This window comes from Chlorocebus sabaeus, chromosome 1 (assembly GCF_047675955.1).
Source record: "Chlorocebus sabaeus isolate Y175 chromosome 1, mChlSab1.0.hap1, whole genome shotgun sequence".
NCBI lineage: Eukaryota > Metazoa > Chordata > Mammalia > Primates > Cercopithecidae > Chlorocebus > Chlorocebus sabaeus.
Window position 1 is genome coordinate 42,115,245 of NC_132904.1, and position 24,341 is coordinate 42,139,585.

At 36.0% G+C, this 24,341-nt stretch overlaps 1 protein-coding gene across 2 annotated transcripts in view; it reads right to left on the minus strand.

Annotated features, from left to right (window-relative positions):
• The window catches only part of GAS2 (growth arrest specific 2), a 141,862-nt gene that overhangs the window by 100,378 nt on the left and 17,143 nt on the right, over positions 1–24,341 (minus strand). For both annotated transcript variants that reach the window (XM_008004061.3, XM_008004071.3), the window contains exon 3: positions 22,374–22,495. In XM_008004061.3, the coding sequence (XP_008002252.1) occupies positions 22,374–22,495 (122 nt within the window). The remainder of the gene's footprint in view (positions 1–22,373; positions 22,496–24,341) is intronic.

The following is a 24,341-nucleotide window of genomic DNA, read 5'->3' on the forward strand; positions in this document are numbered from 1 at the left end:
CTCTAGGCTGGTGCTGGGGAATGTCTGCAAAGTGTCCTGTGATGCAATCTATCTTCAGGTCTACCAGCTGTGGATACCGGAACCTGCTCTGGTGGAGATGGCAGGGGAGTAAAGTGGACTCTGTGGGAGTCCTTGGTTATAGTTTTGTTTAGTGCACTGGTTTTCTTGAGTGTTGGTTATGCTAGCAGTGAAGTTGTCATGTGGACAGACTCAGGACCTCTGGTTAGCCAGGGTGTGTCAGGTGGTAGAATTAGCTGTTGTTTTTTCCTGCTTCGAAGCAAGGTTGTTCTGTTATGAGTTGCTGTAATGACTTGAGTTGGCTGGCCTCCAGCCTGGAGGTGGTGCTTTCAAGAGAGTAAAAGGAGGATAGCAGTAGAAGAGGGATATAATTTTGCCTACATTGACCAGATGAGTGCTCAGGTTTCTTAGGTGATGGCAGGGTCACACAGCTCTCAAGAGATTATGTCTTTTGTCTTTGGTTACCAAGGTGGGTAGAGAAAAACCATCAGGTAGGAGCAGAGTTAGGTGGACCTGAGCTCAGACTTTCCTTGGGCAGGACTTGCTGCAGCCACTGTGGGGGTTTGGGGGTGGTTTTCAGGCCAATGGAGTTATGTTCCCAGGGAGATTATGGCTGCCTCTGCTGCATTGTACAGGTCACCAAGGAAGTGGGGGAAAGCTGGCAGTGACAGGGCTCACCCAGATGCCACATAGTCAGCAAGGCCAGTCTCACTCCCACTGTGCCTCCCCAACTGCATTAAGTTTATATCCAGGCAGCTTGTGGGCAGGGCTGAGATCTTGCCCCAGGCTATAAGCATCCCAATTGAGAAAGCAAGCAGGGCTCTCAGGCCTTGGCCTGCCTACCCACACCATCTGTGGCTTCTGTACTTGTATCTGCACTTCCTGTTCTCCCTCTCTCCCCCTGATTCTGCTCAGGAAAGTTTGTGCTCAGTTGAAATTATTACAAAGTTAAGCTAGGAGTCTACCTCACCCTGTGCACCTCCCAAATTCCACCAGCTGCTTTCCTTTCCCCAAGGACCTCTGTGAGATAAGGCCAGAGATGGCTTCCCTGGACTTAAGCTGAAGACTGGAAGTGCCTATGGGGCTCCTCCCCACTGCTTCTTCTACTTTTATCTTTCATTTGGCTTCCTAAATCTGTTTTGGCTCTCGGTAAGGTTAAATCCTTCTCCCATGATCAGTATTTTTCAGTTCACAGTGGGGATATATGTTTAGAGGCTGACTTTTTACCCCACACACTTTGGGAACTCATAGTTTTTTCAGCTGTCTCATGGCATTTGCAGAAGCAAGCTGCTTGTTTCAAAGGGTCTTTGAATTATTTCTGTTTTCCTGATTTGTTCCTGTGATGGTTCTTGGAGCAAAAGTTCACAATGTGAATCTCCAGACACTGTTCTGTCCATCTAAGTGGGAGCTGCTTGTTAGTCCTGTCTCCTATCTGCCATTTTTCCTACTTGAATTGTAGATTTTAACATTTTAAACTAAGAAGTAACATAGACTTTGGAAAAAATAATTATGACATTGCTCTCAAGGAGAGACTAAAGGAAAAAAATTAATAATACTTCTGCAGAAGTAAAAACATTGATTTCTTTTCCTCCTGACACTTTCATCTTGGAAACCCTTAAGTCATAGCTGAGTGATAAGACAGAAAAAGTGACATACAAAATGGAATATGAAAGATTTCTCAGAAAGAGGAAGGAGTTTGAGACAGCAGGTATGACAATCCTCAGATTCTCCATACAATTAATAGAAATTATTATTAATTATAGATCAATCAAATTGATGATAGTTTTATTTTTGAGAATGTGCATCAGTTTTTCTGTCTCTTCCACAGTTGAGTAACTTTCTTAGGAGTATGAAACTTTGATATATATATATATATATATATATATATATATATATATATATCTTGAATTTTTCATTTCCAACAAATATTCTGCATGTTCCATGACATCATAATTTATCATTATTGGCAGCAAATTGTGAGTTCAGAGTCTCTGGCTCTAATATTTTAGTCAAAACTACTTTTGGGTAGTCATCTGTAAATTATATATGAGATAAGTATTTTCAAAAGTTCAAAGATTTTTTAACAGATGGATTCCAAGAAAGGAATTTATTTTAGTGGCTCACAGATTACTAAATGATTTTAGGGGAAACTTTTTTTTTTTTTTTGGCTGCTAATGTCACTGCACTAATAATAACCAAGAACAGCAATTTAATCTAATTAACCTTTCAAACTGAAGGCCTAACATTTGTAACATGTTTTGAGAATTAAATAAGATATCCTAGAAAGCACCTAATACCAATCCTAGATAATAGCTTATCTTCAATTAATTTAATGTTTTTTTCAAATACATGTCGACTTTTAATTACTTTTACAAATAATGCCCTGAGGAGAGTTGATTATTAGTTATCTTACTACATCTGTAATTACTGTAGTAAGCCCACATATACACAGGAAAAAATAAACATTTAAGACAAATGTTTTACCTTTCTATGGTGATTTAATTACAATATCTTCTGTTTTGTTTTTTTTTTTTTTTCATTACCATGCTGTGCATTCACCTCTGAGTTCTACAGTCTAATCAAATTAGGGTGTTCAAACGGAAAATTTGATTGAGATTTCCCCTGCTTAAAAATCTTCAATGACTTCCCAGTGCTTTTAGGATAAAGACAAAGCTCCCTGTGATGTGGCTTCCATGGTTTGTATTAGCCTGCACATGGTCTGCTCTAGTACCATAGGCCCTCTGTCTCCTGTAGCCATGCTAGCATTTGTTCCAATTCCTGCATGTTCTCCATCTGCCTCCCACCACACACTTCTTGCACATTATGTGTCCTCTCTGCTCTTCTCATACTTCTTCACCCAAATAACTGCAAGTCCCACCCCTTACACTTCAGTTTACCTGGGTAAAATCCACATTGTTTAAGTGCTCCTGCTATCAAGTTCCTTCATATGATTAATTGATTAACAACTATCTCTCTTTTAGGCTGTAGGCTTCATGAGGAATGGAACAGTGACTGGTTTTGTTCACCACTTTATCCCTAGCACCTAATGTAACAACCCATCAAATAGTACTTATGAAATATTTATTGAATAAATACAAATATGATTGTAGCTAAGGCATATATTCCATATATAGTGAGGGGCAGCAGAATGGAGTGGTCATAAATACATTTGGAACCAGACTGCCTGAGTTTGAATACTGGATTTTCAATTACTAGTTGTGTTGACATAAGGCATATTAACTTCGTCTGTGAAATAGCATAATAATAGCATCTACATCATGAAGTTGCTATGAGGGTTATATAAGTTTAAACAGAAGTTCTTGAAATAATGACTGGCATATGGTAAAATTTAGGTACATGTTTGTTAGAAAACTGAAGAAAAGGACATTTAAAGTAATTGAAATAAAATTCAGTCTGGGGTGCCAATGAAAATTTGGGGATTTTAAAAATCACTAAAAAACATAAACACAATCTCAAAAATATCTGTAATATCTACCTACATATCTTGCTATTCAATACATCTATCAAGTCATTATATGTCTCCCACAAAAACAGAATTTCCTTCTTTTGTTCTGTCCCCTAATCATCATATTGTCTCAAATTGCAAAAATTATAGTAGCTTTGATTCTTCCTTCATCCCTTCTTTTTGTGCCCAGTAAATCACCAATCTAGCTCATTGTTGTTTTCCAATAAATATCTCTTCAATTACCCTGCCCCTTTTAATCAAATGTTGACACACTAACTTCAGACCATTTAACATCTCAGATCTAAACAAATGCAGAAACTTTACTCCACGATCCTCCTGTCTCCTACCTCAAATTTCTCCAACTTAATAAGAATATACATCAACCTCAGATTAATCTTCCTAAATTTAATGCTCTCATTCTCCAGCTCAATGCTTACAAAAAAAAAGTTCAAATACTTAAGTCTTACAGTTATGAGATGTGAGCTTCACCAGTCTGTGTGCCAAACGTTCTCTCCATATGTGATCCACGTCAACCATGTTTTTCTATTCACTATTCCTGGTACATGCTTGCATTTTTCCAGCTTTAATACTTGGTTCAGTCACTACATGTTTATATTGCATTTGCCACAAATTTCTCTGTACATTTATTTGCACCATGTTTGGACAATTTAAATTCCATTGCTGACATGCAAACTTCCCCGAGCACTTAGACAAACTGTTTCTGAACCCTTACAAGAACCTACTATGTATATCAGCAGAGGTCTGTCTAAACAATGGTGTGTCTAGATCAGCTGAGAGGCAAGTCTATAAACATTTGTTACTTTTAAAAGTATAGATCTTAACAGCTTACAACTGAAATATTTTTCAAGGACTAGGTCAAAGAAAATTCAAGTTTACGTCTAAAGCACCTCCTTACTCATTTGTTTACGTTTCCTTGAGCAGAAATGAAAGGAGTGGCGTGACAGGGAGCCAACAAGGCTCATAACCCTCAGGTACTCGTGAAGATAGAATGCACATGTGTGTAAGAAACAACGATGTTTCCCCAATCCTACTCTTCCGTGGCCTTTCCAATTGCAAAACAAAGCACCACCATCCATCTGTGTCCTCAAGTAGGAAACTCCGGACCAATCTCCCTAACCCATTCTACCCAATTTATCACCAAGCTCTGACAAGCCCACCTGGTCTCAATATACCTCAAAACCATCTATTCTTTCCCATTCCACTGCCACTACCCTAGGATAAGTGGTCATTATCTGTCATCTGAGCTGGGAAATAGCCTCCTGACTTGGGTAGTTAGTTCCACTCTCTATACTGCTAATGTTGTCATTTTAAAGGAGTCTATCATGCTTCTGTTTAAAATATTAATACTTTAATGGCATATTATTATACTTAAGATAAATGCCAGCATCCAACAAGACTTAGTTCTGGTCTCATCTCTCGATTCTCTTGAGTTATGTGCTAGTCTCCAGACATACTTGCTTTCCTTTACTTCCTCAAAGCCACCATGCACCTTCACATCTGAGGGCTTTCACGTGTGCAATTTACTGTATCTGGCACACTCTGTATTCCCTCTCTGTCTTGTTTATTCTCATTCTGCTCCAAAATAATCTAACATATCCTTTGTACATGACTAGTTTAGGTCCTCCCCTTAAAGCTGGTCATGTATGTACACTTTCTTGTATCTATACACAGCAGTTGAAATTCACTGTTTGCATACTTTTTAATTACCAGCTTAATGTTATTATCCCCTGCTAATCCACAAAGGCATGAAGCATGTGAGCATTGAATATTTTGCCCTGTATATTTTAGGTGTTCAATATACATATGTTGAATAATCAATGGAATGTTATCACTGTAATGTATGTTAAGGTTAAACAAAAGTTGAGAACCACTGGTGGGTATCATTTATTTAGCACTTGCCATTGATATCTGTATTACTATATGTTCATATTTTATGTACCTAATTGGACTGCAAGTTCTTGGGGAGGACCCAGTAATGCTTTACTCTTCTTTTATTTATCAGATCTTGTACACAGTTAGCATTCAATAAATGTTTGGCAGTTGAAAAGTCTGGAAGAGCATTCTTGAAAGGTTCTTTATATAGGTTGGTCAGGGAAGGCCTCAGATAAAACGTGACATTTGAGCAGCGACATGAAGAGAGTGAAAAGCAAGTCATACACATCCCTGGGAAAATAATACTCTAAGAAGCTAGGAGAACAATTGTGAAGGCTCTGTGGTAGATGGGACCTACTTGTCAGGTTCAAAGAATTGCAAGGAGTCCAGTGTGGCTGCAACAAAGTCAGGTAAGGGACAAGTTAATAATAAATGAGATCAGAAAGGTTGCCAAGGAACAGTGCATATAGAGCCTTATAGGCTGTCATATAGATTTTGGCTTTTTCTCCAAGAAAGTTGACGTGCCATTTGAAAAAATTTGAGCTAAGAAGTGGCAAGCTCTATCTTGAGTTTTAAATTATTTGATGATTTAATACATGTAAAAAGCTTACTCTGAATGACACGAAGTAAATACTAAGTAAATGTTTGCTTTATTATCATATCAGATAACATTAATTAAGTCTGTGGAAAAAAAGGATCATATATCTACTTTTCAATCTTTGAACAATTTTAAATGTAGCAAATATAACAACATAGAACAACATATGGTTTGGTTCCTCACATATATGTTTGCACACACATTTATTAGATAAGTAAAGATTAATCTCTCCTGTGTTAATCTTCCCACTGCATTTTGTTTATTCTGTAAAAATCCATTTATTCTGAGTGTTATTTGTTTATTAGAATATTCCTTACTACAACACTCCTCACTACAAGAAAGGGTCCTTTTCTGGGAGAATCATGAATTTGAGATGAGGAAAAAAAAAAAGAAAAGTATGTTTATTTTCACTAGTTTGTATTTGAAGTTTAATATCCCTTCAATTATAAATGTAGACAAAAAAATCACAGTAGTTTTCTCATCAGTAAAAATTGTAGAAGCTTTTATTTCATATTACAATTGTTCCTGATATCTGGAAATACTGGGTTTACTCTCTTCTCTACTTTATAACTATAGGATTTATTAGAAGCAATGCCAGATTAACCTTTTAAAAATACAAGCATATTATTTTAAATTTGTGTTTTAATGTTGATTTTTAATATTGAAATAACTGTATTTTAATAAAGTTGGTTCCTTTTATTTTGTATTTATTTCATGTATTTAAAAATAGCATGATGAGAAATGATCCACAGGCTTCACCCAAGTGCCAAAAATAACACGGCACAAAAGCACTTAAGTGTTCCTGACCTAGAAGAAAGAATCTATGACTTATTTGCTTCACATCCTCCATAACACCTACAAAACAGACTCTCAAAAGACTTTCTGAATTTATTGAATTGTTTCACCTTCATTTTCAGGTTCTTTTCTTCCTTGTCACTTCAACGATTTAATTCTTTTTTAACAATTTTTGATTGAGCTGGGATTTTTGTTTGTTTCTTTTGGCTTCAAGATATGCAAATTATCTTTTTTTTTTTTTTTTTTTTTTTTTTATTTCTTATATGAAACAGCAATGCTAGCGAGCCATCTGTTAGACAAGCAGCTTACACTGGTGTGAAATTAGACATGACCAGCCCACTAATATAAACACAAAACACATACTAGAAGGCTTCATGCATGATATGTAATGCATTTTCAAACTGCTAAGTCAAACAATAGAAGGCATTCATGTAGTCAGCCCCTAAGAGCTTAAGACACAGTTGAAGAGCTCTATATACTGTAAACTCAGTTATCTCATCTAAAAAACATTATTCCATTACTCTGTAATGTACCAGTACCACATACCTTGGACCACACACACATAAATATGGTGAGTGCTTACATTTTAAATTACCTAGCAATTCTCAGACATTTTTAAATGAAAAAGCAACTCTTTTCCCCAAATTTCAGCCTTTTAGAAAAGGCTCTTAATATAAAATCTATGAAAGTTCCCCTTCAAGAAATAGCATACATATTCATTATTGATTTGTTCCAAAGACTTGAGTTTCTCCAACACATTTAGTAACAGCTCATTTTAAAGTAATTAATTTTCCATTTTCCATATGGTGAGAGTGACTTTTCCTGACATGATATTCTACATCCACAGTGCTTTGAAAGCAGTGACCACAATTAGTGCTATCAAATATCATGAAAACAGTTCCCCAGTTAGACTCCTTTTACAATCTTGTCTTACTGATGTGCCTGCATGTTGTTAAGTGCAGGATGTGAGACTGTAAGTAGAAGGGATGATATCATCATGGAAAAATTCAGTCAGGTTTACTTTTATGCTCAAGGGACAACACTGTGCTAGTGCTAGGAAATCATGTAGATGAAAAATGTGTGTGTGTGCATGTGTGTGTGAACCTCCCTCTTTTCAATCCAGAATTTGTTCTTCTTCTTTTTATACTTTCTGGAGTTTCAATTTAACATATTTTATTTTCAGTCATATGTTTCATATGCCTTTAATGCAACAGTTATTTACACTACCAAATAATATATTATGGTTTGAGCTCATAAGCAAAAAGAACAATTTTGAAGGGGGCCTTTATAAGCAGATTCATATAAATGTAGTAGCCTCTGGAATCTAGACAAATTTCTAGGTTAGAATCCAACACCTGGTCTTTCCCTATCTCTTCTCCTTGCTCTGAACTATGTAGATTCTCAGCATAGTACAGAATAGGGCTAGATATACTCTTCCCCACATCTCAGCACAAAGTCCTTATTAGGAGCATATCCCAATATGAAGAGAACATTAGAATTGGGGAAATGGCTTTTTGCTCATATGAGAAGACTAGCAGCTACTGGCCTACAACAAATAAGAAAGGAGACAAACATGAAGATGATAGATTTTATGTTACCCTCTTATAATTTAAGGGAAATTCTAAAATAAATTTTACTTTTGCCATTTGCTTCTTAGGGTGTAAAAAGTAAGCTATCTCAAACACGAGTGTTTTTTACAAAGGCTTTCCAGGCTTTACATATGGTCATTTTTCATTTTGCTAGGGCCTATATACTCTTATCCAAATAATTTTAAATACATAGGCCATAAAGTAGTTTTGTTCTATTTGTAATTCCATCTACAGATAGTTCAACAAACTTCATACTCTTTTAAGTATTATTCCTAAAGAACCTCTGCCCAATATCTTAGACACTGGCTTCTTCTGCCACCCACCTCTAGAGTTATATATCAAAAGGATGAGAGACAATTCCTTCTATGATTCATTGAAAACAAATAAATGAGATTAATTTGGATTTTGACCTTGTGATAATAAAAACAGTAAAGAAAATGATAATGTATGGGTAGTCAGAATGGTCAAATTAATCAGTTTAAACCCACTTAAAAATCATTGTAATAGGTGTATGCATAAGCACTTTAGACATTGCAATGCATGTGCGGCGCCTGTATTTATATTATATGGCAGGTATTTTCATTTTTAATTAATATCATTTTTGATTTAAGAAGATAGGACACACTTAAAATAATTTTAAAAGTGTGAAAACGTTTCAGTATGTACTGTTATATCTTTTAACTTCTGTTTTAATTTAAGGCCCATAATAAAATAATGCCTTTTTCTTAAGACCTGTGACTGCTTGCAACTAATTTTTTTTCCCAATTTTTTTTTTTTTGAGACAATCTCACTCCGTTGTCCATGCTGGAGTACAGTGGTATAATCTTGGCTCACTGAAACCTTGAGTCTTCCAGGTTCAAGTGATTTTCCTCCCTCAGCCTCCTGAGTAGCTGGGACTACAGGCTTCTGCCACCATACCCGGCTAATTTTTGTATTTTTAGTAGAGACGGGGTCTCACTATATTGGCCAGTGTGGTCTTGAACTCCTGAACTCAGGTGGTCCACCTGCCTTGGCCTCCCAAGGCTGGGGTTACAGGCATGAGCCACCGTGCCCAGTCCTTTCTCAACTTTTTTTTTTTTAAGCTTGATCTCACAAGCTATGCATTACCACATACAACAAATTTCTTCCTAATAGAGAGTAAACTCCTTGAGAATATTCTATATTTAAATCACACTCTTTAAATCACAACTATCTTTCTCACCATCAAGACAAATGCATATTAACACCCACAGCCAATAACATCATCTTTTGTTGCTAATATATACTCAAACCATCCAATTTTAAAGTAACATATATAAGTAGGACTCAATTATCATAAAATATTTGTAGATGGTAATATTCAATATTATACAAGATTGATAAAATGAACTTGCTGTACTCCATGATCATATTTAACTCCTTTTTGAGTTACCCATTGTTTAATAACACATTTTCAGAAAGTCGATAGCAGGATTTATTGTGCAGTTTTCCTAAGTACTAGAATTCTGATTCTCTCCTGCAGTTTTAAAGAAATTGTATTTTTACATTGGTTGTTAAATAGTGCTTTGGCAGACAGCTAATTAGGTGCTGTGAGAGAAAATAAAGGTTCTAATATTCTCATTTCCCTCACCAACTATTTTATTGAGCGAAAGAGGCAGTTATTGGGAAAAAGATGCAAAAGAAAAAAAAAATGATTTCATCTTTATGGTTCCTTGAGTCATTGAAAGACACAGCACTTCGTTTCAGGTCAAAAACATCTCTTGAGAACCTGTTACCTAAAAGCCCTACAATTATTTTTCTTCCTAATTTTCAATGGTGAGCAAATTCATGAAACTATTAGCTATCGTACATCTGATGCTTATTTTATAATGCAAGCAGTATAATCAGGCCTTGAAAAGAAATCCCCAAACTGAATGAACCATTGGATATAAATATGCTCATTTTTATCCTAATTTTTACCTTTATATAATGCTCCGAACTCAAATAATACATCATGTGACTATATGATAACATTTACAATTAACTAAATGATTAACCTTCTCCAAGATTCACTTTTTCCTAACTAGTTTAAATCCCCATGGTCTGTTACTTCAGCCAATCTCTTGTCAGTGCTTTTAACATCCTCAGATCCTTGTTCTTTCCCTAGACCATTCTAAAATTCTCAAATCTTCCATCTTTCCTACTTGAAAAGTCAGATTTGCTCCTCATGCTTTGTCACATCAAAGGCTTTTGAGCTAAGCAAACAGGCAGAGGGAGGAATTTCAAACTTAACGAGAATAAAGTCTTCAGGATTAATAATCAAAGATGGCTAAAATCCATGGATAATAGTATTCTGGATCTAAAAGTAAATATCCATATCGAGCCATGTATTTATTCATTCATCCAACACCATGTCTACTGAGCATCTATATGCTAGGCATTATGTTAGACTCACAGATGAATAAAACATAAACTATGTACTCAAGGATCTTAGAGTCCAGCAAAGGGATAAAGACTAGGAAACAACTAAGTACAACAGTGTGGTACAAGAAAGAGTGGTTAACATGCAGATAGAGAGCAACCATAAGAGAGAGGCCAGATCTACAGATACAGAGTGTAGAGACTGCAAGAGCATCTCTACACTTCCAGTATCCTTTCCCTTCTTAGGTAAGAGTATATTAATTTTCCTTAGGTACACTTTCATTCTTTCATTTTATTCAGTCTGAGCAGTCAAGGTATGAAGCCATGATCTAGTCAGAATGTTGGCTGTTAATCAAGCTCTTTCTTGCTGAAATTTTAGTCTTGAGAGGAATGATACAATAAAGTTAATAGCTAAATGTTAATGAGCACCCATATGTACTAGGTACCACTCAGTGCTTGTGCATACTAACTTACTTAGTCCCCATAATAACTAAATGAGGTAGTTACAACTATTACTACATTCTACAAATGAGAAAACTAAGGCACAGAGGAGGAGTTACGATTTCACCCCAGGTAGTGTGACAACTGAGTTTAAACTATTAACCATTTCTGTTCAGCTGCCCTCTCTAAAAAATGTCTGAAATTATTTGCCCTAACAGCGGTACCCTGAAATGACTGTGGATCTCTGCTGCATAATCCTTGCAAATAGTCTAATTCTTAAGCCCTCAAAGTCCAGTTTAACTTTCCTTCACATGTCTTTTCTCTCTAAGAGGTACCCCCATATCTTTCCAATAAATTCTTTTGGCAATAAGTTCATCTTTTCCAAAAATTTTAGATTTTAAAAAAATCTACCTGTCACTTGATTCCCCACAAGGCATTTCTCTTCCCTGAATGCGTAATAGAGAGTCTGGATCCCTTTGGAGATTAGAAGGAAGCAGTACAGTAAAGACTTGAGATCATTACTCCATTCAGAATTCTCCCTTCATTCTGTAAATTTATCTCAATAAATTCATCTTTTCCAATAATTTATTTGGTACTAGAGTATGGAGTTAAGTTGTCAAGACTCAGAAAAATATTTTATATTTGGAATTGGTGTTGAGACTGATAATGGAACACAACTGTGGAATAGAAAGCTAGCAGCCCATACCATTTACACAGGGGCTAGAAAAGAAACAGTTTTTGTGGGGTCTTGAGCTTATTTTATTTGGGGGCTTTCCTTACAAAAAAGAACAGAATTATAAATATAAAATTAGATATGGTATTAAATATTTTAGCATAATAAAAAAATACAAGAAATTAATAACTTTTAAAAGATGGCAAACACTAGAGCCATCACAAAGCACAGAAAACTAACATAATATTTCTTATTAATTAACTGCATGAATGAATGCTACTTCACATTTTCTTAAATATCTTTATTTTAAACTTTTTGGTCACCTCTTCTTAAAACAATGTTTTAGAAATATTTACATAGGAAAAATATACATACATAGGAATCTTTCCTTTAGCATGATTAATCAGGATAAAATTTCTAATAATCAGGAAAATCTCTTTCAAACTCACAGCTCATTATTGGTGAATATCACAAAATTTTGAAATTTTTTCTTTATTTCAAATTTGTTTGACAAATATTCTGTTGTCAAATTTAGAGAAATCACCAAGTTTCTTTCATTTGTGACTGTTGCATACAAAAGAATTTTCCACTAAAGAGCTGTGATATATGGAATTTACAGAATAATATGACTTGCATTTGCTACTGTTTCCTGTCCTTTGCTAAAATCCTGTCCCCTTGCCAGATCCTGGTCTCAGATGAGAAGGGACTAACATTCTTTTCTTGGGAAGAGAGTCAGAGACATGAAAAGAATGGACAAGTTGGGAAAGAAAATAGCAAGCATACCCTCCCAGGAAATAGGGAGGGTACATGGTGGATTCCTCTACATCCAGTATGCTCCTGGACCAGGTTAAGAAAAGCGTATCAATTAACTTAGACAGTTCTGAAACAATGGCTCTGTCCTTAAATTTTAGCTAGCCACAGAATAAAGAATCTTTTTTTATTTTTATTTTTATTTTTTGAGAAAGAGTCTCACTCTGTCATCCAGGCTGGAGTCCAGTGGCATGATCTTGGCTCACTGCAACCTCCGCCTCCTGGGTTCAAGCGATTCCCCTGCCTCAGCCTCTCAAGTAGCTGGGATTATAGGTGCACACCACCACACCTGACTAAATTTTTTATGTTTTTGTTAGAGACATGGTTTTACCATGTTGCTCAGGCTGGTCTCAAACTCTTGACCTCAAGTGATCTGCCCGCCTTGGCCTCCCAAAGTGTTGGGATTACAGTGGTGAGCCACTGCACCCAGCCAAACCCACACTTTTTTAAGCCACTGCTGACAGCCTCTACCAGGTGTCAAAATACTGCAGCCTGGCTAAGGATTAATTTAGATACATGTCACAGTAAAGCTCAGGAATCCCTGGATAACTAGTTACAAAGCCTCAATATACATTTAAAATGTTGAGTGCCACTAAATATAATATGGCAGAGCATTTTTTGTTTTGTTTTCTTTTTCTTTTTTTTTTCTTTTTGCTGTCTTTGCAATAAATTTTGAGGGCATTAGTCTGAGGAGAGCAGAATGTAATTTTAGAATCAGCAAAATTAATTTACTCATACTGGACTAAAAAGATGTCCCCAATTCAATAGGAATGACCCTATTAAAGTTTGCTAGATTTGCTAATACACAGGTAGATTCAACAATAGCTTACATTAAATGACACAAAAAGGCCAGGAATCACTTGGTATGATATAGATAAAGGAATTAAGAACTTGAAGAAAAAATTCCACATTCCATTCAACCTATAGTGAATACCTCACATAAGCATACTTTTCACTATGCCACTCAGTGAGGCCCAAGAGGCTCTATTTTCCACTAAAGGATGAAGAATAAGTTGATGAAGAAAGCTTCAAAAATTTTAAGGTGACATTATTCTTCAGAAAGTCTCAGGAGCTGTTGTTGAAATAAGCTTCCTCATTTTAGTGTGAATGGAAATTCTCAGGGTAGCAGTAACACGTGTTGGCACTTAATTTCCAGAGGCAAAGTGGATATGATGGATAGAACACAATCTGGAGAGGCCAATCAGATCTCCTAGAATGACCTAAAGCACAGGAAATCTGATTATGGTTTATTAATCATGGGGCCTTGGGAAGTAAATTGAAAGTCAGCTCCCTAAATTCTTGGTTTTTTTTTTTTTTTTTTTTTTTTTTTAACTTTTATTTTAAGTTCGGGGGTGTAAGTGCAGGTTTGTTACATAGGTAAACTTGTGTCAGAGGGTTTGTTGTACAGATCATTTAATCACCCAGGTATTAAGCCTAGCACCCATTAGTTATTTTTCCTGATCCTCTCCCTCCTCCTACCCTCCACCCTCTGAAAGGCCCCAGTGTGTGATGTTTCCCTGTATGTGCCCATGGGTTCTCATCATTTAGATCCCACTTATAAGTGAGAACATGCAATATTTGGTTTTCTTTGTATAACAAAAAGAGCAACAATATGAGAGAATCTTCTGATTGCCCAATTCTCAGACTAGAGCCAAATTATAGATCCAGAGCTCACTGAATGAAGGCAGTAATGATCTCAAGTCTTTATGTAAAGCTTCCTTCTAATCTCCAAAGGGACCTGATCTGTTTACTATGCATTCAGAAAGGGGAAATGCTTTGTGGGGAATCAGGTCACAGTGAGAATTTTTACCTAAACCTACTTTATACTATGACTAGTACACCTTTGCAAACATTAGATGTTATTTTTATAGTTTTTCCTGAGTGCATAATTTGCATGGATATTCTCAACAATTGTCCTAATTTTTATCTTTGACACATGGAATAAGTTCTTTTGTGGTAAAAGGATCAAATAAAAAAAGCACACCTATTTAAAAAGTCAGAGATTCATGCAATTATTAATGACCTGAATATTGCAAAAAAAAATAAAAAGTGATTTCTACCACCTCTCAATGAAAATCAGTAAAAAAAAGATTGATACGACTTGGAAACAGCAGGGAGATTACAATGAAGTAACATATTTAATCAGAATCGCTGTTACAGATGTGCTCTTTTCAATGAAGTGTATCACTCAATATCCTGGTTCTTGACATTCCTCTCTTGGTTTGGAGAATGCAACTTTCTTTATTCTAATAAGTAGAAAATTCCAGAATCAGTTTGCATATGTTTGACAGTAACAATAGAACTCTTACTATCCTATACACCATCTCCAGCCTTGTGACATAACCGACAGGGACCATGGATATTTCAACATCACAGGTCATCAAGCTCCTCTACTATTTTATGATATTTGACATTGGAGATTTGATACTGGAAAGCAAGAATAGTAGGCAAACCAGATGGTTTCATAAAATACACACATTCTGGAGGGTAGAGAATAAATGTCATGAAAATGCAGAAAGGGGGTTCTGCCAACTAAACAAAGTTTCTGGGTCTAGTAGTAGGGGCCAGGTAGGAACATTGCCCTTTTAGGAAGGGCACGATTCAAATGTTCCTCGCTTGTTCTTGTTGTCTGATGGAGACTGAATTTCTACCATGGGAACCAGTAATCATGAAACATTAACTGTTTATGATGAACTTATTGCCATGTGATCTACTGGGCCATATTTTTTATTGTGCCCAGCACTACTTTATCATTGAATATGTGAAAAGAAAATATCTTGGGACCCCAAAATCACTAAGCTAAAAGGAAAACTCAAGCTGGAAAGTGCTTAGGGCAATCGTGTCTCCCATTCTATTCAAAGTTATATCTCTGCTCACTGAGATAAATGGGATTTCTGATTGCCTCGTTTGGAAAGGTTAATCAGAAACTCAAAAGAATGCAGCTGTTTGTCTCTCATCTGTTGGTGACCTGGAGCATCTTCCCCACTTCGTGTCTTTCTGCCTCTGCCTCAAGTTGTCCTGCCTTTCCAGACCAAACCAATGTACTTCTTACATATATTGATGGATGTCTCATGTCTCCGTAAAATGTATAAAAGTAAGCTGTGCCCCAACTACCTTGGGCACACATCATCAGGACTTCCTGAGGCTGTATCATGGGTGCACGTCCTCAATCTTGGCAAAATAAGCTTTCTAAGTGAACTGAGACTTGTCTCCGATTTTCTGGGTTTACAAGTTCAAGTGCCATGTATGGGATGGGCTCAATTAGACATTAAGATCTAAATAAGTTCTATAGGCACATCACTCATTCCCTATCTTGCCCACTTTTTCACATTGCTGCTTTCCGTGCCCCCCGCCAACTGCAAATGTAGCCCGTATCAAGTCTCCTGTGACCAGTTTTATTTGAAAAAAGTCAAGTTCCTTTACGTACTATTCTTTTTATTCTGTATGATATACCAACATGTAATGATATGGCATTGAAATCCCATTTAGGCATATCTCTGGAAGATGGTATAGAACAGAAACACTCTCGGGGAAAAGAAAAAGAAATTAAGCAAGACATTTCATTGTCTCTGATTTGGAGGTGAATAATTTGGCTATTTGATCAGACTTAGAAAAATAGTGATGGGGGGATTTAATTTTATACTGAGAAATAATTCAACCTGAGGAAGCAATTACAAAGTAAATAAAAAATTTTAAAAATTCAGTGTATTTAAAGCTTAAATATATTTTACCTATATTTTACAAACCCTGAGGAACTGGACTTTACCACTAACTTTCTTTTTCCTTTAGTCTCTGGTAGCAACATACCTATAAAAAATTATTTCTTTCCTCATCATTCCACCTATATTCTTCCCATCTCATCATAATATATTCTGTTTAATTCTAGCATTATGTTTGCAATTTAGAAAAATAAATTTTTAAGGGATATAAAATCATTTAGCTGTATAGCCAGCAACGAATGACTCCAGAATAATCACAGCTGAGATTTTATTTTCTTTTTCATACAAAACCTTTTATTGCATCTACCATACTTTCTTGTTCTGCCAGAGTGATCAGCAGTAAACACAAATATCTGGATTTCTCAGAATTAAATCTTGATAAGATGTTCTCTGAACACAAAGTGCTACTGATTTTTCTGAGAAGAAAATCTCTAATCTTTATGTCTTATTTAATTCCCGGAGGGCACAAAACAACATCCTGACGTATTGTTATCTTGCAGCTCAAGGAACCAAGTACTCTTGATGGGCAAATGCATTGCAGGCATTCTATCTGCAGGATGTTCTTTCTCCTGAACAAGGACTGGATTCTACATTTAGACGGTTAATGTTCAGTTCCTTCCTTGGAGCATAATGTAGCATTCTACTAGGTAACAGAACTTCTTTTTTCCCCCCTCCTTCATCTGCTTCAAACTTGATCTAACCACCCAGGGTTCTTTGAAGTCAGAGGAAGCTCTGAACCCAGAGAAACTCTGATGTCTGAAGAAGACACTCAAAATAAACGAGACAAATGCAAAGGAAAATTAGTAGAAAAAGAAAGGTTAAACCTTTTGAATGTCTTGCCCCACACTAATGCCCCTTGGTTGAGAGAGTCTTTTGCATAAATCAGCAAACTTGTGATTGGTAGGGGAGAAAACAAAAAAGAGAGAGCAAATATACAATAGGAAGAGGTTTGTACTATGGAACACTATTTGCACCAGGAAAAGAAAGTTCATGCATAAATGTAACAATTCCCCTGTCTTGATTAGAGATGCCAACTGGATCAGGTAGCTGAGAGCCAAAAAGCATAAAACTTAGCCTTAAACTTGCCATTTGGTTTGGTTTTCTCATCCTAAAACGATACTGCAAAGATTCGTTTCATTTACATTTTTGTCTTTAAACATTCTCAACTCCAGAAATATTGAGATTTATAATTACAGTGAATTTATAATATTATACTGCATACAAATGAATTAAATAAAATTACACATTAAACGGCTGCACACTGGTCTCAAATGTTTCCACCCATCTACTGCCCAAGTCTGCGAAGTCTCTGCATTGCTCTCATGCAGAGTTAGAAAATGGCCCACTACACGAAAGCTAAGATTAACTACTTAGAGCTCACACACACAAAGAAGCTATTTTTAAATTGATCTATTGATGTCTGCAAGAAAGAATCATAGGACAGAATTGTTTCCATTCAGAGCATTTTATCAAACCAAAGCTGGATATAAAAGAGTCATGGATTTATATCTAAAATATTAAATATGTGAACTAACATTTATTAAAATTTACTTTCAGATTTAAGAGCATTTAAATCATCCTTAATATAGACATACTTCACACATACCAGGCATAACTTACTCGTTCAAATTTGTTTACACAGCTGTAAAATCTCCAAATTAACTATCAACCAGGAAAAGTAAAAAATATTGCTATGAAAATGAGGAGATAAGATTAAAGTTGCTAGAAAAAAAACTACAGAGAGCTTCCTGTGGCATGGCTTTGGATGGGATCAAGTTTGTTGTCAATTTTTTAAAAGTAATTCTGTTTCAACATCTCCCCATGCACAGTTTCACTAATTCAGAGAATGTATTGACTAATGCATCTATTTTCGCCACCATTTTTTTGGAACTTCAAAATGCCAAAATGAGAAATAATTCTATACAAACCATACATGAACTCATGAGTATAAACACATGTAAAAGCAGACTTAATATTGTAACCTCCAGACTATTTAAACTCAATTTTAAAGCCTCATTTTTTCTCATGGGAAATATTCACTGTAATCCTAATTACCTGGGTTGTAGTAAATCCATTATTGTTTAAATTTGTATTTAGATTTAATAATATCAACATGCTTACAATCTCATAACATTTTTTTTTGTTTGTTTCTAGACCAAAAATGAACTGAAAATCTTGAGTTCAACAGAAGTATATTTATGAACAATAGTAGCCATGAAGATACACATACTAACGTTTTGGCTTTTCATCTTTTAAAATTTTACTATAAAAGGCAGAAAAGAAAATGTAGTGATCTTTGCACTTTTCATATGGTAAGGCACAAGTTATTATTGATTTAAGCTGCATATTACTGGCAGTCAGTTGTGAATATATAAATGCTGCTAAGAACACAGAAGGCAATTCAGTCAAGAGCAACTATGTCAACTTTTACTTCAGATCAAATTTGATGTATTGAGCAGTGAAAGTGAGGTCATAACTGGTATTTTTTTTTTCAACTTTTAGTGCAGGATTGTTACATGTGTAAATTGCACCTTGTTGAGGTTGGGTATACAAATGATTTCATCACCCAGATAGTGAGCATAGAACCCAATAGGTAGTTTTTTGACCTTCACCCTCTTCCCGCCCTTCCTGCTCAAGTAGGCCCCAGTGTCTTTTGTTCTCCTCTTTGTGTCTATATGTATTCAGTATTTGGCTCCCACTTATACGTGAGACCATGTGGTGTTTGGTTCTGTTGCTGCATTAACTTGCTTAAGATAATGGCCTTCAGCTGCCTCCATGTTTCTGCAAAGGACATGATTTTGGTTTCTTATGGCTGCATGGTATTCGTGGTATACAGGGACCATATTTTCTTTATCCAGTCCACCATTGATGAGCATCTAGGTTGATTTCATGTCTTTGCTATAGTGAATAGTGCTGCTATGAACACACAGGTGCATGTGACTTTTTGGTGAGATGACAATAAGTATTTTTAAACCTGCACTTCTTCAAGTAACACATTTAAGGTTTTATACTAAAACCTTTATCACAATCTGAAAAAAAATTTAGCTTCATATTCAGTCAAACAAAATTGCCTAGGTTCACAGAACTATTTCAAGTTTAATAACTTGCTGCAGTTCTACTACTAACTGAAAAATATTCTTTTGTTTCTTTATGTTTTATAGTTTTATTATAAAAATTATAATATTGAAATAAATGTTTAAAAGGAAAGTAGTTACATAACTTTCGATCCGTAAACATCCTCAACATTACATATTATCATGGAGATTGGGGCAAATGTATACATATCTGCACATAGCAGCTCTCATGCTAAATACAAACATTTATAAAGCATTTATTTTCTCCCTTCCAAGTACTAACCAGGCCCGACCTTGCTTAGTTCCCGAGATCACATGAGATCGGGCATGTTCAGGGTGGTATGGCCATAGACGATAAAATATTTATTTTCTTATAGTTAATCGAAAATTCTTATAAGGGTCTCTTATCTTTCACATAGGAAAAAGAGATTTTATCAAGAGCCCCATTTTGTGCAATGCTCTATGGAAGGTATGCATGCCTAAGTATTAATCCTGTTTCACGGATAAGGAAACTATGGCTCAGACATGTCCAATGAATAAATAAAACTAGAACCCAAGCAAAATGCACTTAATGTCAAAGCCTTTGACCTATAGCCTAATGCTTTAGGGTTATCTTACATTGGAGTCTTACAATTAGAAATCTATTTGGGAATCTTTGCTTCTGTTTTAAAAAAGCAAAGACTTACAAACAAAGCAAAACCAGAAAACCGCACAATGGCTTTAATAGAGTTGGTTAATCTTTATTACTCTGGAGGATTCAAGGATTCTTAACACTGAGGTTCTGGGCTCTCCATCCTCAAAAACAAGCAATACGGGTTTCAGGAACCTCGTAATGTGAAGGTAATGCTTTCAAGTGTCTGGGCACCACAGCTTATTTCCCTCTGCTCATTGCTTTACAGTAAACCTTCTATACAAATTGTCCTCTTATTGGCATTATATTTTCTCATCAGTAGCTGATGTAGAGGCCGGTTACATCACGATGGAAATGAGAACAGAAGAAAAATTGGTGTCCTAACATTAAGCTTGACACAAAGCATTTTCATAAACAGTCTCCTCACTCCTGGGCTACCCATAATGAACCAAAATGAGACAGCATTAAACTTGCAAAGTTGCCTGTATCAACTTCATGATTGGTCATTTACTAGCCAATCTTGTACAAATTACTTAGAGTCTTCAACCATCCAATCAAGGAGAAAATTAAAAGAAATTCATGGTTACCAAACTTTGCTGCGCATTAGAATCACCTGGGGTGCTTTTTAAAAATTCCAGTGCCCAGGTTTCACCCTATGGGATTAAATCAGAATGTTAAGGCATGCGATCCAGGTCTCAGTATTATTTTATTTTATTCTTATTTTTGAGAAAGGGTCTCACTCTGTCTTCCAGGCTGGAGTGCAGTGTTGTGATCTCGGCTCACTGCAACTTCAACCCCCTGGACTCAAGTGAATCTGACATCTCAGCTTCCCAAATAGCTGGGGCTACAGGAACCCACCACCATTCCCTGCTAATTTTTTTGTGTTTTTCTTACAGATGGTGTTTCATCATGTTGCCTAGGTTGATCTTGAACTCCCGAGCTCAAGCAATCTGCCTGCCCTGACAAACTGCTGAGATTACAGTCATGAGCCATCACATCCAGCCCAGCTCTCAGCATTTTTCTTAAAGATGCTCAGGTAATTCCAATGTGCAGCAAAGTTTGGGAGCCACTTAATTAATTAATACCTTCACAGAGCTGCTTTTAAGATTTAAAAAAATAGAGGAAGGTTTTGTATATTATACAATACAGAGTAATATAAAATATCTAAAAAATAAATTCAGTGGCAATACACACATACACGCACACACACACAAACACACACACCCCTTTTATTTTTTCTCTTAGAGTTGCAGAAAAGGCTTAACAGTTGCTTTCTGTAGTAAGTTGTCTTCAACATTTTTATTTTTATTTTATTTTATTTTTTTTAGATAGAGTCTTATTCTGTCACCCAGGCTGGAGTGCAATGGTGTGATCTCTACTCACCACAACCTCTACTTCCTGGGTTCAAGCAATTCTCTTGCCTCAGCCTCCTGCATCACTGGGATTGTAGACATGTGTCATGGTGCTGGGCTAAATTGTTTTAATTTATTTTTTATGTATTTATTTATTTATTTTAGTAGAGATGGGTTTTGGCCAGGTTTGCCAGACTGGTCTCAAACTCCTGATCTCACGTGATCTGCCCACCTCAGCCTCCCAAAGCAAAGTACTGGGATTACATGCATGAGCCACCATGCCTAGTCAACATTATTTTAATATTTTTTTATATCTATTTTCATTCTCTATTAAAAATTAAGTACAATCTCTCTTGTTTTCTTCAAAAAAGTCAAACACCATACTTTCATCAAGTGTTTATAATCACTAGAAAAGAATATTAGAATTAATGTGGAGAAAAGAAATCTGAGTAGTTAGAAATAAAATATATAATTTGTCCAAATTTACTTAGTTCAATGGTACTATTATTTAGAATAAACAAAAAATTACAGTCCAGAAATTTTGATCTAGTATTCTGCCATAATATTTTTGAAAACAAAGATCTATTCAGTAAATCTTTCTTGGCTAGATTTGTGCATTGCCTAATGACACAATTATTTCTCTGCTAAGTTTTTAGTCAATACTTTAGATTCATTGAGTTTATATACAACACTCTTTTAATACCATCATTTTTCATAAGCTTTTATTTAATTAGATTCACCAAAAGGATTATGCAATTTATGTAATTAGACTGCAAATAACACGTTACTTAATTAAAAAGAACCCTTTGTACTTTGTTGTTAGTATAGACCTTGATGCATCTGTTCACAATAAATTTTTTAATTACACACAATTTATAAGTAATTATAAATGTAATCTACCACCTAAGAGTGATTTTTGCATTGGGATCTTTTACCTTTGTGGGCTTGTTAACATCCATGCTCTCCTTGAATTTCTCCTGCACAGTTTCTGCAAGTTGACAGAGCAAGGCACCATTGTCCAACTTCTCCATAAAAGTTTCGGCTGTAATCTCCTTCCCTGAAATGACAAAAAGAAGCATTATAAAAAGAAAATCAAAATGTCAGATTCACACTAAATAAAATATTTGACACAATCTTATTACTAAAATTGCTATTCTAGCTGAGTTACGTATCTGGGATAGGAGCTTACCAGAAATAGTCATTTCTTTGGAATTTTCTATCTTCTGTTGGTTGCAAGAATTTCAGCATTTAATATTTTCATAACATAGTGCTAACTGCATAAAAGTTTTGTTTCATATTAAAGGTGGCAAAATGATATCCTGGGTAAAAGAATTCCATCATTTAGTAATCAGGGGGAATGAAAACTAACCAACAAAACTCAAAGAACCAGCTTTACCAGTGATTTCACAATTTGGCCTCCATTAATCATTCCATTCTCATCCTCAATGGCCCATTCAATTACTTTGACCCATAAGGCAGGACATAATGCAGAACAAGTATTTTTTGTTAGGTGTACGTCTGACTACAAGAACAACATAGGTCTCTCTCTCTCTCAACAGGATTGTACTCTATTACCCAATCTGGAGTGCAGTGGCAGGATCATAGCTCACTGCAGTTTCAAACTCCGGGGGCTCAAACAATCCTCCAGCCTCAGCCTCCAAAAGTACTGGGATTACAGTCATGTAATCTGGGGTGCACTCAGCCAGATCAATTTTCTTTAATTTAAAATAGAGCCATATATATATATATTTAAAAACCACCATTGGGAACTTTAATAACATGGCCAATATATAAAACCATATCTCTAGATTCCATTGAAATGGTTTTCCTGATTAAAATAATACAGGTAGGCTGGGCACAGTAGCTCAGGCCTGTAATCCCAGAATTTTGGAAGGCCGAGGTAGGTGGATCACTTGAGCTCATGAGTTACAGACCAGCCATGGGGCAACATGGTGAAACCCCATTTCTACAAAAACACAAAAATTAGCCAGGCATGGTGGTGCATGCCTGCAGTCCCAGCTACTTGGGAGGCTGAGGTAGGAGGATGGCTTGGGTCTGGGAGGCAGACGCTGCAGTGAGCTGAGATCCTGCTACCGCACTGCTTTCTTATATATTCTTTCAAAATGTATCTTTCTCAAAGCCCTCTCCTTTTTTGTTTCCTATTAATCTAAGTTTCAGAATATTCCATTTTCCTGCCTTATGTTTCTGTAAATTATTAGTCAGAAGTCCTACAGATTCAAGCTTCCTTCTATTTCTCATGCCATAACCTTAATAAAAATCTTCATAATGTGATACTTAAACCTCTAGCAACAAGAACAATGGCTATTCTTTCTGTCCTCAACTTCTCTCTCCAATACATACCATGCTCACTGCTAAAATTAAGATTGCTAAACACCGTCCTCACTGAGGCGTTCTCCAGACACCTTTATTGCACAATCCCTAATTTTCTCCTTTACCTGGAATATGAAAACTACTTACATTATTTATAATATTTACTTTCTGTAAATTTGTGAAATAATTTTCTTATTATTTGAAAATGCGGCCTGGCATGGTGGCTCATGCCTATAATCCCAGCATTTTGGGAGGCCAAGGTGGGCAGATCACTTAAGATCAGGAGTTCAAGACCAACCTGGCTAACTAGGTGAAACCCTGCCTCTACTAAAAATACAAAAATTAGCCAGGTATGGTGGCGCACGCCTGTAATCCCAGCTACTTGGGAGGATGAGGCAGGAGAATGGCTTGAATCTGGGAGACGGAAGTTGTAGTGAGCAGAGGTCACACCACTGCACCCCAGCCTGGGCGATAGAGTGAGACTCTGTCTCATGAATAAATAAATAAATAAAATCCGGCTGGAACAACAGATGAACCATTTACCATTTAAGTTAAACTCACAGTATCTAATA